Raw genomic sequence first — 16,713 nt, 5'->3', positions numbered from 1 at the left:
AATAAAAATGTGACTTATTTCGCTTTTAGTCCCATATCTTTTAGCTTTGAGGTCACCTATAGGCTAGAGTACTGCTACAAGTTGAAATTAATTAACTATATATGCAGATATACACATTTAAAAATGTACAGTGTTTCTCGTTTTGCACTATACACATTTTTGTCCAATCAAAATCAGGATGAGAATATCCATGAAAATTATCCTTCAGTATGTCCCGCCCCAACTTCCTGTTTCAGTATGTCAACATACGAAAGAAAACTGTGTTTGACAAGCCATTTGATGGAGTCTTTAGAGACAACATGAAATCAAAATTGACGTACAGAACTCTATCAATAAATGTCCCTGGTCTTTTTGTTCAACCAAGCATAATATATTGGGTAACCAAGGCCATGTGGGTGGGAAAATCATAATAACCAATAATATCATAGACCAACATTTTACAATCCAATCAAATCCTGATTGATAAAATCGAGCCCTAATCCACATTGTGTCCTGCTCAATTTTCTGTTTCCCTTACAAATATGTAAAATTACAGAAGATAAATTTGTTGTGAATGCTTTTTCATGTTATTTTAATGGAAAATTACATTCTACAGAATGGCGGCAGGGTCGACTAACCAGAATTATCCTCCAAGACGAAGACGTCACCACAAAAATCGAGAGTGATTGGAAGAGACTGAACACACTGGCACACTACCAGGTTTGACAACATTTCCTGGCAGCTAATCTGTTGTGTTTCCCGAGTTTACAAATGCTTGTTGTGTGCTCTACAGCATTTTCCTATGATACGAGATACACACATCACAAGCACACAAATAGAGATGTTTTTTATAGTTTTCCTTTTCTATATCAGGTGACAGATGGGTCTTTGGTGGCTTTGGTTCAGAAGCAAGTATCAGCTTACAACATCGCCAACTCCTTCACATTCACCCGTTCCCTCAGTAGATACGGTAAGCCGCTGTCTTTCGGATCACTTTACGCCACACAATCCTCGGCTTTGGCCTTGTTTGTTGAATGTATCATGGTGACTTTGAGCATTTTGTGTCATGCCACCCAAAATTTGTTTGAGTGAGAGGCTGAAATTGTGTTCGGTTTCACTAGCTTGGTTTTACAATAGCTCTTAAAGGGGCAGTTCACCCAAAATAAAAAAATTCTGTCATTATACTCACCCTTATGTTGTTCCAAATCCGTAAGCTTTCATTTCAGTGGAGATTTTAGGTAGATTGTTGTAAATGATGATATCATTTTCAGTTTTGGGGAACTACCACTTAAAGAATAGGATTGAAGTACCTGTCAGTAATCTGGATTCTTGTTGTGGTGTAGAGAGCCTCCTCAGGACCTCTAGTAGTCCAGACAGTCTACGTTCAAGAGCTCCCATGATCACCCCTGACCAGGAGACAGGCACCAAACTCTGGCACCTAGTGAAGAACCACGAGCACGCAGACCAGCGTGAGGGGGACCGTGGGAGCAAGATGGTGTCTGAGATTTACCTCACACGCTTGCTGGCTACCAAGGTACATGAACATAAGTATAAAGGATTGTCGTTATCTCATACTGTATCTCACTGTCAAGTCAAGGCTGGTTACAGTGATTTTACCACAGATAAGGGATGTTTTAGGCACAGCACGAAGCAGAATACCTAAAGACTGTGGTAAAATCACTGTAACACATGGCATTATGAGTTATTGCTTTCATAAAATGGTGGCAATCGCAATATGATAGATAAATTAATAAATGTATTAATAATGACAAATTTATTGATGATAACTTTCACAATAAAGAATTTTTGCTCAAATAGTATAGTTTGTTAGCTTACAGTTTACAGTTGCCAAGCAACTAGCCACATTACTGATGTGAGTTCAGGTGAGCGTACATTGGCCATTTTAAAGTGGCTTCAGATGTTAGAGCAGGAACTCTCAGGCCACATCCACACTAAAGTTTTCATTTGAAAACGCTTTGATTTTGCTACGTTTAAGCCTTTTGTCCACATTGAACGGCCTTGTCCTCCACCGAATATAACGATGACGTTAAGAAACTGAAAACTCTCCGCCCACGCTGCCATTTTCAAACGTTTTCCAAAAGTTTTTCATCCACACTAAAACATACAAAAACACTTAATTTCCCTTATTGGGCATGCGGAAAAAACTTAAGATGTTTGGCCCTGCATCATTTCCATGTATGCTCTGAAACACAGTTGTCCTCGTGTTCCACTGCCGGACAGCAATTCTGAGTAAACTTCCCGTCACCTTTAAAGAAGTGCAATGTGAAGGTTGTACAAATTAACATTTATCTTTAACAACGCTTTCAAAGTGGATATCAGGCACAATAATGCCACTACAACATGGGCCGCCATCTTGATTGTTTTGGGTTGGATGGATCACATGATTGCGTCACATTACAACAAATGCATCATTGTTTTCGAATATCTCCATTTTCCTTGTACATACTACAATAGCCTAGTTTCCATCCACTTTTCGCGATCATCTAATTAAAGCATCACCATCACAACTGCATTATGTCCCGCATATTTGTCCAGCAACTTTTAACGACCAACTGAACTTGATTGTCATCTAAAATAAATTTTAGCGTCATAATGCAATTTACATTTTCTGAAGAAGAATCTCAGCAAATGCGATCTGAGGTAAAAAGGGTTAGATTTAAAATATTTAAAAGTTTTAAAATGTTCAAAAGCTCATTTTCTGAAAGTGAACTCAGCATTAGACAAATAGTTTCTGATAGTTTATAGTCTTGAAATAAGTGTAGAACATTCTGATAATGTCATTCAGCCGACTTTTTTTGTCTATAGAACAGGGTAAGGCTAATTTAAGTTGGTGTAAAAAAGGCATATATAGGACTAAAAATATCATTTTTTTCGTTTGGTAATTTTTTTATTATATTTATTTAATGCGTTTTTCGTTTGGTAATTTATTTAATTGAATACAGGGAATTTTGCCAGCATTTTTTCAAAAGTAAGCTAAACAATAACTGTATAGAATTGGGCTATATGTTAGTGTTCCAAAAAAGCACACTTTTCTTCTAGTATTGTGTATTTATTTGTAATTTAAAACATCTTTGTGCACAGAATATTTTTTTATTTTATTTTATTTATTTTTATAAAAAAAAAAAAGTGTATTATGGGCTAATTTCATGACTGCCGTCAATTATTTTGAATGGTGTGGAAAAGCAACTTTATAAATAAACAGATGGATTAAATTAATCACAAACAGTGGCCATTAATTTGTTCTCCGTGCACTTGTCGATGTGCATGATACGGGATATTTGTGTTGGCACTCCTGGAAGTGTCATGTTTGCAACATCGGATCTGTGCTACGGCGTTAAAATCAATCCATAATCACATACAATAAATTGGCTATCAAGGATGTATACCGTCATCATGATTAACACAGGCTAATGATTGGGGTTAAATCTGTCATGTGACACTATATTTTTGCGTTAATGATAATTTTCCAGACAAAAAGTGTTTCCAAACCAGTTTTTTCTTTATTTTTTTTTTTTTTTTTAAAACCAGCGACATTTGAAATATCGACATATAGTTTATGCGCTAGAGTTAAACCGGAAATATATTGTCGACACTTTATTTTGATGCGCTAAAACTTTTTTCACAAAAAATCCTTGGATGGAAACATAGTTAATGCGTAGTATCCACTTGAGAGATAAAGCTCAGTTTTTGCTAAACAAAACGCCATCTCAGTGTGGACAGAAAGCAAAAACTTAGTGAAATTAATGGGTTTTTAGATGAAAACGTGTTAGTGGACATTTTTTTAAAAAGTTTTATCCATGAAAGTGTTCCATGATTCATAACTGAAGCCAGTTTTCATTTTCCGGTCATCCGGCTTATGTTTATTGCAGATATTTTGACATTTAGCATATTACGTTTTTAAAAATTGCCAAATAAAAAAAAAAATATAGTGCCGATAATTTACAGAGTCACTATGACCGTCTTTTTGGAGTGCTTCACCCGAGTAGATGACATCACGCCCGAGGTTAGGTGGTAGGTTGATATCATTACTTATTTTGAGTTGTTATGACAGCCAACAACTGCACAAGTGTAGCCTAAACATATTTTTACCACAATTAACGCTCAAAATGGTTGTTGCGCTCCATCCGGATCACTCGTTTTGGTAGTTCTTATGGAGGCCAGAACCAGAAAACAGTCCAGCGGCAATCAGAATCACCATGGCGCCGCCCAGTGATTGCTAAGGAAATAACAAAAATTCTACATCCTTAAGATTCAACACTTTTTTGCCACAATAATTTAGCTTCTCAATTTGATCTTAGACCACTAAAACTAGCAGAAACATCAACTGTAGTCGATGAAATGTGTCAGTTTAAACCATCAATATGAATAGTGTTTGCCTATGTAGATACTGAAATCTTGACCTGCTTTTCATGGTCCTGGTAACAGCCAATCAGAAAGCAGTCTTATGGCCAAACCCATGTTAGAACCTCCATGTAACTCTGAGTGTGTGCGTTGTGTTTGTAGGGCACACTGCAGAAGTTTGTGGATGATCTGTTTGAGACAGTATTCAGCACGGCACATCGCGGCAGTGCTCTTCCACTGGCCATCAAATACATGTTTGATTTCCTGGACGAGCAGGCGGACAAGAGACAGATCACCGACCCAGATGTACGGCACACCTGGAAGAGCAACTGGTGAGATACAGAGCACTTTTTTATGTTTTGAAGTCTAGCTGTGTTGGCAATTCTGTTCCAGTTTAATAAATACAGTGATAGACTTATGTTCAATGATATGGAAATAAAATGAACAATATATTGACTTCTAAAGCCACATTTTTCAATGTCTATTCAGTTCTGTTGTCTGCCATAATAACGTACTGTCTTTGAATTGTCTTCATTCTGAATTAACATTGAGATTCGAAAAACAAACCATGATCACTAAAAGCCTTTTGGTTCAGTTTGGATGTAATGGGATGTTGCTTTGTCTCTCTCCCTCTCTCTCTATCCAGCCTGCCTCTGCGGTTTTGGGTGAATGTGATAAAGAACCCTCAGTTTGTCTTTGACATTCATAAGAACAGTATTACAGACGCCTGTCTGTCCGTGGTGGCTCAGACCTTCATGGACTCGTGCTCGACATCTGAGCATCGTCTGGGCAAAGACTCTCCATCCAACAAACTCCTCTACGCTAAAGACATCCCTAACTACAAGAGCTGGGTGGAGAGGTAAGAGCAGACCCTGTACTCAGCACCCATGATGACAGAGTATCAAAGATTGTGTATCTGATTGATGTAGCCTAGTGTTTAAAGATCTAAGAAGGTTCAAAGTTGATTGCTTAGAAAAGTAATAGCACACCTGTCCTCAATAGTCTGCATGATTTGAGGTATCATTCATGTTCATAGCACAGTTGTGTGCTGAAGTTTAATACTTAGTGTAAAAGGTTTGGTCAAATCCCTAACCCTAATTATGAGCAATAATAATAATAATATTGATCCTTTTTACTGGAGCGGTCATATTCCACACATATAGAGTCTTTTATTAGGTAGCCTGATAGACAGAAATGAATCGGTTTGGTTCCCTATCTGTCACTCACTCGACATTGTGTCGATGTAGTGACACTAGGGGTCACTCTTGGGAGCCCGAAACATCTCTGGTCTTTGATAAAAGGCCAATGAAAATTGGCGAGTGGTATTTGCATGCCACTCCCCCGGACATACTGTATAAAAGGAGCTGGTATGCAACCACTCATTCAGATTTTCTCTTTGGAGCCGAACGGTCATGCTCATTGAGCTGAATTCACACGACTGTTCTTTCATCTCTGCTGGATCTGACGGCGCATTTCAGCGGCTTCTCCCTCCTCTGCACTGGTGCACTGCAGAGAACGCCCCTGGGCGCTTCGGCAGAAAAAAGAGAGTATATTTTTCTGAAAGAGTATATTTCTCTAAAAGAGCGGCACACATGGAACGTCTTTTTAAAGATGCGTCTTTTTAAAGATGCCTTTCCGATTGTGTGTTATTCCTGGTTGCGGTCGTTACCTCTCAACTTCAGACGGTCACGATCGCTGTCTTTTGTGTCTGGGCGCGACCCACACAGAGGCAGCGTTCGTGGATGGTTCATGTTCTCACTTCGAGAACATGACCATGGTAACATTGCAGTCGCGGCTTGCTAGCACGGCTAGCACTGGGGCGATTTGGGGACTCCAATGGGATCGCCTCCGCTGGGTATCCCCCTGCGGACCTCCCATTCCCCAGCATGCTCGTCTGCCCCAATCGGGCTTCCGGATGAGTCTGCTGGCTCGTCTCATGGCGAGTTCAACCTCTTGTTCGGAGCCCACGAAGCTGATGAGCTCTCGAGCGCAGCATCGGAGAGCAGGCTTGTCCAGTCGGATGCAGATGCCTCAGCTGGGCTCCCCCTTCGGGGTCAAATACCCAGTCACAGGCTGATGATGGACATGCTTTCCCGGGCGGCCACGAGCGTCAGGCTAGAGTGGAACCCTCCGCTCTCCCCTGAACCCTCGTTGCTCGATGATTGGTTCCTGGGCTCGTGGCACCGCTCAAAGCAGCCATGCCCCGCTCCAGTGCCTTTCTTCCTGGAAGTGCACGAGGAGCAGACAAAATCGTGGGAGGCACCTTTTACTGCCCGGTCCCGATTTCTCAGTTCCCCCACCTTCAATACCCTCGATGGCGGAGCAGCCAGGGGCTATACGGCGATTCCCCCAGTGGATAAGGCGCTCGCAGTGCACCTATGCCCGCAGAGCGCCGCCACCTGGTGCGGACGCCCAAAGATCCCGTCCAAGCCCTGTCAGTTCACGTCATCCCTGACGGCCAAAGCCTACAGCGCTGCTGGACAAGTCGCCTCTGCCCTGCACACCATGGCTCTCCTGCAGGTCCACCAAGCCAAGGTGCTAAAAGAACTGCACGAGGGTAGTTCCACCCCAGATCTGATGCAGGAACTGCGCTCGGCAACCGACCTCGCTCTCCGAGTGACGAAGGTCACGGCGCGGTCTCTCGGGTGGACGATGTCAACATTAGTGGTCCAGGAGTGCCACCTTTGGCTCAACCTGGTCGAGATGGGAGAGGCCGACAAGATACGGTTCCTTGCTGCCCCCATCTCCCAGGCTGGCCTATTCGGCGACACCGTTGAGGACTTTGCCCAGCAGTTCTTGACAGTGAAGCAGCAGATGGAGGCTAACCGGCATATCCTGCCCTGGCGCAGCTCAAGATCCCGCACCCCATCTGCTCGTCGCCAAGGGCGTCCCCCTGCGGTGACTGCACCGGCTCCACCGCAGCCCACCCCTTCGTCCTGGCCCCAGCGTGGAGCCCACCTCAGTCCCTAGACCACGGCCATGACATGGTGTGGCACCTCGAGCTCCGCCCCGCCGTGAGGCCCCACCTGCTGGTACGTCCGACGACATTGTCCCTCTGGTCCCCTTGCACGGAACTTGGATGCGTGGCTTGCGCTCAGGGGAGAGTGGAGACTCCACCCTCAGGTGGTCCAGCTGATTTGGAGTCAATTCGGACAGGCACAGGTAGACCTGTTCGCCTCCCAAGAATCCTCCCACTGCCCGCTCTGGTACGCCCTGACCGAGGCACCCCTCGGCATAGACGCGCTGGCACACAGCTGGCCTCCTGGCCTACACAAATATGCGTTTCCCCCAGTGAGCCTACTTGCACAGACTCTGTGCAAGGTCAGGGAGGATGAGGAGCCCCCCAGAGATGCGCAGTCGGATCGGTACTTTCCTTCCTGCAGGAGGCGCCAGGAGGCTGAAGCCCTCCAGACCGCACCTCGTTCCCTCATGGGACCTCTCTGTAGTTCTTCAGGGTCTACAGAGAGGCCCCTTTGAGCCTTTGCAGTCAGCTGAGCATAAGGCACTCTCCTTGAAGACTGCCCTCCTGACTGCGCTCACTTCCATCAAGAGGGTAGGAGACCTGCAAGCTTTCTCTGTCAGCGAAACGTGCCTAGAGTTCGGTCCGGGTTACTCTCACGTGATCTTGAGACCCCGACCGGGCTATGTGCCCAAGGTTCCCACGACCCCTTTTAGGGACCAGGTGGTGAACCTACGAGGGCTGCCCCAGGAGGAGGCAGACCCAGCCCTGTCGTTGCTTGTCCAGTGCGTGCTTTACGCATCTATTTGGATCGCACACAGAGCTTTAGGATCTCTGAGCAGCTCTTTGTCTGCTTCGGTGCACAGCGGAAAGGAAGCGCAGTCTCCAAGCAGAGGATCGCCCACTGGCTCATTGACGCCATAGCTGTAGCATATCACACCCAGGATGTGCCATCCCCGGTAGGGCTATGAGCCCATTCTACCAGGGGTGTAGCGGCCTCCTGGGCCCTGGCCAGGGGTGCCTCTCTAACAGACATTTGCAGAGCAGCAGGCTGGGCAACACCCAACACCTTTGCAAGGTTCTACAACCTCCTGGTGGAACCGGTTTCGTCCCAGGTAGTGGCACGCAATACAAGCAGATAAGCCCGGGATAGCCGGCCGGGTGTATCGCTTGCACATAGCGCCTTTCACCTCCTCTGAGCTGAAGACGTGCGGCATTAATTCCCAGTAGTGTTCACAAACTGTGTTCCCTGGTTGACTTCCTCCGAGCCCTGTGGCAGTCGAGTTTTCGGAGAAACTCGCTGCCGGCCCAGTACACGTGCTAAACTAAGAGCCCTGTTCTGGGGTAGGTGCTCCGCATGTGGCTGTTCCCTGTAAGGTAACCCCATGCGATGTATATCTTCCGCTAATTCGTTTCCCTGTTGACAAACTGCGTCTTCCTTGGACAGAGCCACCTCTGCCTCAGTCTCCATGTTTGTAGTAACTTCTCCCCCATTGGGTAGGATCTACCATGAGACTCTTCACATGGTCGGCAAGACCATGTGACGTATTTTTACACTGAAATATCCCCCCTCTCTTTGGGCGAAGTGTGGTCTCTGCGGTGTCCTCCCCTTGGGAAGGACACCCCCCGACTAGACCTGGTGGCCCAGTCAGATAATCCCCCTTCTTTTTTATGGAGTGGAAAAAAAGAAAGGGAAAAGAGGCCACGACTGGTTTAGCCAGTCTTCTGGGTAGTCGACTTGTCCCCAGAGGGCCATTCGACACTCATAACTATGTTGGGGGAGGTTACGTGTCGGCCTGGTGCACTGGCTATGAGGCACACAATTGTCTGCCCATCACACACTGCCAGTTCACGTAACACAGTTCAGCCAGTTGCGGCATTTTGTATAGGGTCCCCTAGTGTCACTACATCGACACAACGTTGAGTGAGTGACAGATAGGGAAAGTCCTGGTTACTTGCATAACCTCCGTTCCCTGATGGAAGGAATGAGATGTTGTGTCCCTCCTGCCACAACGCTGAACTACCCGCTGAAATGGCCGGACCTTGTCTTGGCTCCTCAGCATAAAACCTGAATGAGTGGTTGCATACCAGCTCCTTTTATACCCGTATGTCTGGGGGAGTGGCATGCAAATACCACTCGCCAATTTTCATTGTCCTTTTATCAAAGACCAGAGGTGTTTCGGGCTCCCAAGAGTGACCCCTAGTATCACTACATCAACACAACGTCTCATTCCCTCCATCAGGGAACAGAGGTTACGCAAGTAACCAGGACGTTTTCAATTACCACATTTACATGCACTTAAGAAAACTGTTTATTCCAGGGTTTTTGCAGAAAGCGGTGTTCTGAAACCTAGGTTTCTCCTCTAGAATGCAGATTAATGTGGCCATGTAAATAAATAAGTAGCACATACACTATAAACTATACCCATTTATACACACCAATGTAAAATATCGACGGTCCCTCACATTTGTGTATATGTGCTCTTACATTGGGGGAATCCCAGAGTTTTACATAAGAGGCAGGTCGCAATGCAAAGTTAAGAAAACAAACACAACAACTCTGGAATATCTGGAAATAAAGTGAATCAATGGAGAATAAAATAGCAAAGTCTTCCTTGGATGCCATGTTTGTTATTTACACAAGCGTTGCTGGAAAATTACATTGTTGTGGAGAAAGCTGCTTACTGACCAAGCCTCATGTATACGGGAGTAAAGAGTACAGTGTATACAGCGCATGTAAACCGGAACACTGCTTTGTCGTAAGCCGCTTTCTGGTTTCTGTTTAAACGTAGTCATTCTGCAAGAGACTCCTGTAGATCCATTATAAACTGTTTTATTACAAATTCAAATATATCATTTATCACTGTTTATAACCAGAGTATTTATATATGTGTTTTTTTTTTTTTTAAGATATTACAGAGACATCAGTAAGATGCCAAGTATCAGTGATCAGGACATGGACGCTTATTTGGTAGAGCAGTCTCGTCTCCATGGCAATGAGTTCAACACACTGAGCGCGCTCAGTGAACTGTACTTCTACATCAACAAGTACAAGGAAGAGGTGAGACATGTGACTCTATTTCACACTCACACTTTTCACACTTAAATGTCACACATTTAAACAGAAGATTAACTTCTCATGTTGAGCAGAATTAATGTTTGAAGTATTTTCAAGTAGTAGTTAACCAATATGAGTTTTCAATGGCCGATGGCTGGTATTTAGATGGCTGATATTTAGAGAGCATGGTGGCTATAATTGGCACAACTTATATTTGACTCACAATGTCTTTCTGATCGTGAGAAACATAGATTAAGTGTTTCCGAACTCTTGCATGATAATGTGTATCACTAGTTTAAAGACAATTTGAATTGAATTGCAAATGTTGTTTCTGCATCAGTGGTTTGGTCTTGATGAACCACAGATGAGATCATTTATCATTGTCATTATGAGCTCCAGTGCACGTCCTGAAATCCAGAACGATGACTGTAAAATGTTGAAATATTACATTGCTTTGGCCTTCAGTTAATGGCCTCTCTCTCTCTCTCGTACAGATCTTGACAGCACTGGATCGAGACGGCTACTGCCGCAAACACAAGCTACGACACAAACTGGAACAAGCCATTAACCTGATGTCTGGCAGCAGCTGAGGGCAGCGAATGATTGGTCGAAATGGGAGGGGAGATTGAGGGGTTGGGGGGTGGGTGGGTTGCAACGCAATTGGAGTCCAATGGATGGACTGACCTGTGATAGAACATCCACAGCTTGTGCTAGCAGAAGGTCGAGGCTTAAAACACTGGACAATCAACTCCTAAAGGAACCACAGCACAGCATATGAAGCCCAATGTTTTTCTGGACCAGAACCTGTACACCCAAATGCCCTCACTTCCTAATGCCTGGACTGAATGCCTTGGCACAGCTTGGCTCTTCTGCGCTGGCCTTTCACACACCATTCATTTTGACGCAACTGCCTAACAAACTTTTCAGACTACTGTGGATCAGATACTACATTCCAATGAGAAAGGTGCACATTGTTGTTGCCTTGGAAACTGCTTAATTGCCAAGATGGTGCCATGGATAAAAAATAACTTACTTGGGAGAGAAAAGAAGCAGCATTTAGTAAACCTGAGAGTGACAAATGCAATGGACTGGAAACAATTCTCGATAAATTTATATTGACCTCTTAAAGATGCCTCAAGACTCCTGGAACAATCCTGTGCTGGGGTGACAAGGTACAGAAAATGATATTTATGACAGAATGAATAAAAAATGGAGACCAAATGTTGGAGAAAACTGCATGATGGGTAGTATCAGAGCTGGGCAGAAGTGGAGGAACCTTCTCCTCTTTGTCTCAAAAATGCCATAGACCTATAAAAGCGGCTTTTTTATCACTTTTTCTTTCCCTTTTCCGTGATTTTGGGGTCAAATGGACCACTTCATGTCAAGAGGAATGGATCAGCGTCTTTTGAAGCTTGCCTTTTCGTTGCGTCCGGATATGACTCTCGAACCCTTGCCGAGATGTACCCTAGGATGTGTGTTCATCCTTATTGGGGATATTTACCCTTCTTGTACATCCCTGCGCAATTAGCTTTTTTGTACACCGCTGTGTTACTGTGAGGCTTGGAGTGTTTACTCAGATTTCTGTGGTCCCTGCGTGGGCGAGGACCAAGTTTTGTCCCTTGGTCAGGCATCTTTAATGTAGTAGATCCATCTAGAGCAATAAATCTCAAATTTACCTGCAAGCCATGAGTTTTAAGTTCCTTGTGTGTCCAAATTCACCGTCCTGATTCTAAATTCTCAATGTTAGCTAGCGGAGTCATGCAATTTACATTTTCCTGTTCTTCTGTCAAAACGGCAGGCAAAACATGTTCGCGATGCCAAGCACAAACGAAGAGGCAACTGTTCTACTCATTCTACTGATTGTTTTATTGCTGTTTTAACAAGTAAATGCAATTTTTGAGATATTGTGACCCCTAGTCCCGAGCCAGAGTTAAAAAAATCACGTCCAACACTGTTCTTTAAAAGTTTCGTAGTTATCCCCACCTTATTGCGAATTGCGACAGGGTTCTAGCTTGATTGAATACAATGATTGTGTCAGTTCTGTCTGTATACACAAACAACACTTATTTCCTCTCTTTATCAGATGCAAGTTTCGTCATCTCCGTGACGGCAGTGTCGCCCTCTGCTGCCATGGAGGTGAACTGCAAACTACCGGTTTTATTCCAGATGCTCTGGTTGGAAGCTCGTATTGTGATATACATGACTTTCAAAATATTCTCAGATGTTTTTACGTTCCTTGCTATATGAGTTCTGCCCTGACTAATTGCGTATTGATTGTGTTTGAGTAATTTAGTCTCAACAACCGAGAATGTACAGCATGAATAAATTAAGATATTGTGCTAATTTCAGCCTCCATTATCCATTATACACAGAATTTGAACAAAAAAACACCCTTACAAGATCACATCCAGGACTACAGGGAGATCTATTTGTTTTCAACATAGTCTGAAAAATGTAAAAATCCTTATTTTAGACTCTACCAAGGTCAGTCCGAGCAAATAAACACAGCAATCACAAAACGGATCATCAAACGGTAGGTAAATCCACTGGGGCCTTATTAGTTGTGCTTTGAGTTTGAATGTAGATATTCAATGATCATCAAGCTTTGGATAGAACCCCCAAATGTTGTGTTATGATAATTATTTTTAGTAATCATACCATACTTCATTCGTTGTTAGATTGTGCCCTTTTTCCATCCGAAAGTGTGTGTCATTGGATTGTTTGATGTTCATAAATGCTGATTGCCTTGTTCACAAACTATGAACTTCTGCAGGTAATTATTTTACAGGAATTAAACATTTAGTGAACATTTACTAACGGCAGACCTGGTCCTGCAAGGACACAGTCTAAAAACTCTGGAAAAAAAAGAAGATCTGTATATAATGAACTGCAAAGTTCCATTGAATGTAATAAAACCTGCTTTCAAATTTACTACATGGATTTGGATGTTCTGTAGAGCTTAAATTTGTTTTGAAAGTTGACAAGCTCTAGTACCGAACATGATAACGAAAATGAGTCTTCGTCTAGATGTAGCATCATCAAAAGCAAACTTTTTGTGCGTGAACGTTCTCAAGGCTGGAATTGTTGAATTATGATGGCAGGATGTTTTTTAACTAAATGTGGGGCTCATTAACATATGAAAAAAGTTGCAGGGTGATAATCAAGCGGTATCCTTTTGAACATTCGTGTTTGTTTATCTTTTTTCAATGCAGGGAATGGGGTCAGCTCGTGAATTGGGTTCTGCCGTGGCATTTCAACCTCTTGCAAAACGATACGCCTCCATCAGGAATTATTGCCTGTTTGACAAAGCTGCATAGTCAGCAACGAAGGTGTGAAACCAACATCCGTGGTCTGGACGAACCACTCTGTAAAATTAAACGCAATCATAAATCTACAAAAATAAATATCAGTGGTTGAACTTTTTTATTTATCTTGGTTGAAACCACACCGTCAGGTTTACATCTGATTTTTCTATACTGTGAGTAAAGCCAAACATACTGTGGAGGAAGTGAACTTAGCTTGGTTGCGTACATACTGCCTGTAAGATAACTTAAGACTATCGTTAAGTGCAACTGCCCACTGGGGTGTTTTTACGTAGACTGGTGAAGACAGAGCTAACGCTAATGATGCCTCCGGCCGATAGCCATATATCATAAAAATCACCTGTTTTGTTTCGTACAAGCAGAACTCAGAGTCAAATGAGGTGCTTTGCGGTTTGTTTTTGTTTTGTGGTTAAACGGCATACTCTTAAAAGCACCTGTAACTTGTAAGGACGAAAGCAGAGTGCGTGGGGAAAATAACTGTGGTGTTTTTTCAGTAGAAACAGTAGAAGAAAATGTCTGTTCTAGATCCATAACTACATTTCAGTCAGTGTTCTAGTTATAAAAGAATAAGAAAAAAAACAAAAAACATTTTGTCTCAGATGAATTAATTCTAATTTATGTGTCGGTTTGTCTCTTTATCCCAAATGTTTTAATCAATTTTATTGTAACAGATACTTGTTTACACTTTCAGAATTATATGGAGTTTATTAACTGTGTCTGGAGAGCTTTGTGTCTGACTGGTTGATTGGATGACTGGTTATTGGGCAACTGCTATGCCTAGTCCTTAATTCTATATAAATATATAAATATATTTTGTCTAATTATTGGACTGAAGTGTTCTTGTTTTTTAATTTTGTTTAAATTATTGTTTAAACTTTGTTTTAATTTGGAGGGAGTTGCAAGAATGAGTCTAAAACGCTGGTTGCGATGAAGTGTTTTGTATATATTTGCACCTTTTTTTTTACTCAGTGCTTTTTTTTTTTTTTTTTTTTTTTTTTTGAAAGATTAGATTCTAACCTGTTTAAAGGACAAGCATGGTGTTTACTTTTTTCTTTTCTTTTTTTTTTTTTTTTTTTTTTTGCTAATTAAAAGATATGTGGATGATGCTGTATATTTCTTGAATGTTTTTTTGTTATTGTTTTTGTATATACTGTATAATCATCTGCAAGGACTATTTTGTCTCAAGAGCTTGATGTTTTCATTCAAATAAAGACAAGTGTCTCAGTGAAACCTACAGAAATCACACCTTGATGCTTTTGATTGTGTACTTCAAATATCTGTTGTGACTTTCCTTTCTAAACTTGCGTTGGAGTTGTCTTGGTTGCTTCTCCATTAATTAAATGTGATTAGATCAAAGACATTTAGCTATCAGGCAAGATCTTCAGCAGTTCAGACAGAGACCGTAGTTTTAAAGTAATTACTACATGACAAGGTAGCAGGTTATACAAATTCATGCTGAAATTTAACGTTTTCTGGCTTAGCCAGCCCTGTTTTTTTGTGAGGGACTCATTTTTAGGAGTCACATCAAGCTAACAACATCATCATATGTTGATACTTCTGCCCACGAGAGATTAAAAGACAGACTTTTATCAGTTGCCTGTTGCAGAGTTGAACTCCGCTGCACTCTCGATGTCTTTGATCACTCTCATTTAGAGAAAATGCACGAACAAGACGGTTTAAAAGTAACATCAAATTAGTATATTTTCCTGCAGTGCACTGATTGATGTCTTTTACAGCGTAATGGATGCTCTCAGTTAAGTTATTTCTCAGTAATTTCAATCAGACTTGGGGTTGACCATTTTAGACATGGATTTGTCAGAACATGTTATTGTTTCATGCATGAGTTTTATCCAATTATTACATGGAATTCTGGAATACTTGATTCTGTCTGGTCGAGCGGCATTCATTTCTGAATAATGACCGTATTTCTGAATAACACTGTATAACTGACCATTCATCCGCCCAATCGATGCTTCCTACATAGCCAGGGAAGTCTTGTAAGGGAGGCGTAACTGTAATTACTTTTTGCTGTCATTGTCATTCAGTTCTCACCTCAGTTTACAGTGCTGTGGAAAAAGTAAGTGAACCCTTGGATTTCAGTCAATTGGTCCATCCTCCTTTGGCAGAAATAACCTCAACCAACTGTTTTCGGTAGCTGAGGATTAGACCTGCAAAATGTTCAGAAGGAATTTTGGACCATTCTTCCTTACAGAACTGCTTCAGTTCAGCCATATTCTTAGGATGTCTGGTGTGAATGGCTCTCTTGAGGTCATTCCACAGCATCTCTGTTGAGGTCTGGCCTCTGACTGGGCAATTCCAAAAGGTGGATTTTCTTTTTTTGAAGCCATTCTGTAGTGGATCTACTTTGATGTTTAGGGTCATTGTCCTGGCATACAGCCACCTTGATATTATCCTGTAGGATATCTTGATAAAATTGGGAATTCATCATTCCCTCGATGATGGCATGCGGTCCAGGCCCTGAAGCAGCAAAGCAGCCCCAGATCATGATGCTCCCTCCATGGTACTTCACCGCTGGGACAATGTTTTCATGTTGGTATGCAGTGCCCTTTTTACACCATACGTAGTGCTGCATGTTTCTCCCAAACAATTTAACTTTAGTTTCATCAATAAAACATTTTCCCAGTAGCATTGTGGAGTGTCAAGGTGTGTTTTTGCAAATTCAGGCGCAGCAATATTTTTATTGGAAAGTCTTCTTTCGTGGTGTCCTGCCATGGAAACCATGCCTGTTTAATGTTTTCCATGAAGTCAAAGTAGCTCTAACCCACAACTCCAATCTCGTTTCATTAACTGGATGCCAGGTTTGCCAACTCATGACTCTAATTAGCTTGTGTTAACGTTGTTAGCCTAGGGGTTCACATACTTTTTCCAACCTACACTGTGAATGTTTGAATGATGTATTCAAAATGTACAAGAACAATACAATAATTTAAGTTATTAGTTAAAACAGATTGTGTTTGTTCATTATTGTAACTTAGATGAAGACCAAACCAGATATTAAGTCAAATTTATAA

General features: G+C 42.3%; 1 protein-coding gene across 1 annotated transcript in view; it reads left to right on the top strand.

The window, feature by feature from the left end:
- Positions 1–16,488, top strand: part of plxna3 (plexin A3) — a 243,431-nt gene extending 226,943 nt beyond the window's left edge. Inside the window, exons 26-32 of the mRNA XM_051653449.1 lie at positions 596–699; positions 853–949; positions 1,323–1,513; positions 4,504–4,673; positions 4,988–5,200; positions 10,211–10,361; positions 10,853–16,488. Of these exons, the coding sequence (XP_051509409.1) occupies positions 596–699; positions 853–949; positions 1,323–1,513; positions 4,504–4,673; positions 4,988–5,200; positions 10,211–10,361; positions 10,853–10,948 (1,022 nt within the window). The 3' untranslated portion in view covers positions 10,949–16,488. The remainder of the gene's footprint in view (positions 1–595; positions 700–852; positions 950–1,322; positions 1,514–4,503; positions 4,674–4,987; positions 5,201–10,210; positions 10,362–10,852) is intronic.
- Positions 16,489–16,713: the final 225 nt, after the last annotated feature.

This window comes from Myxocyprinus asiaticus, chromosome 24 (genome assembly GCF_019703515.2).
Source record: "Myxocyprinus asiaticus isolate MX2 ecotype Aquarium Trade chromosome 24, UBuf_Myxa_2, whole genome shotgun sequence".
NCBI lineage: Eukaryota > Metazoa > Chordata > Actinopteri > Cypriniformes > Catostomidae > Myxocyprinus > Myxocyprinus asiaticus.
Note: the sequence above shows the minus strand (reverse complement) of the source record. Positions and strands in the feature narration are given on the sequence as shown.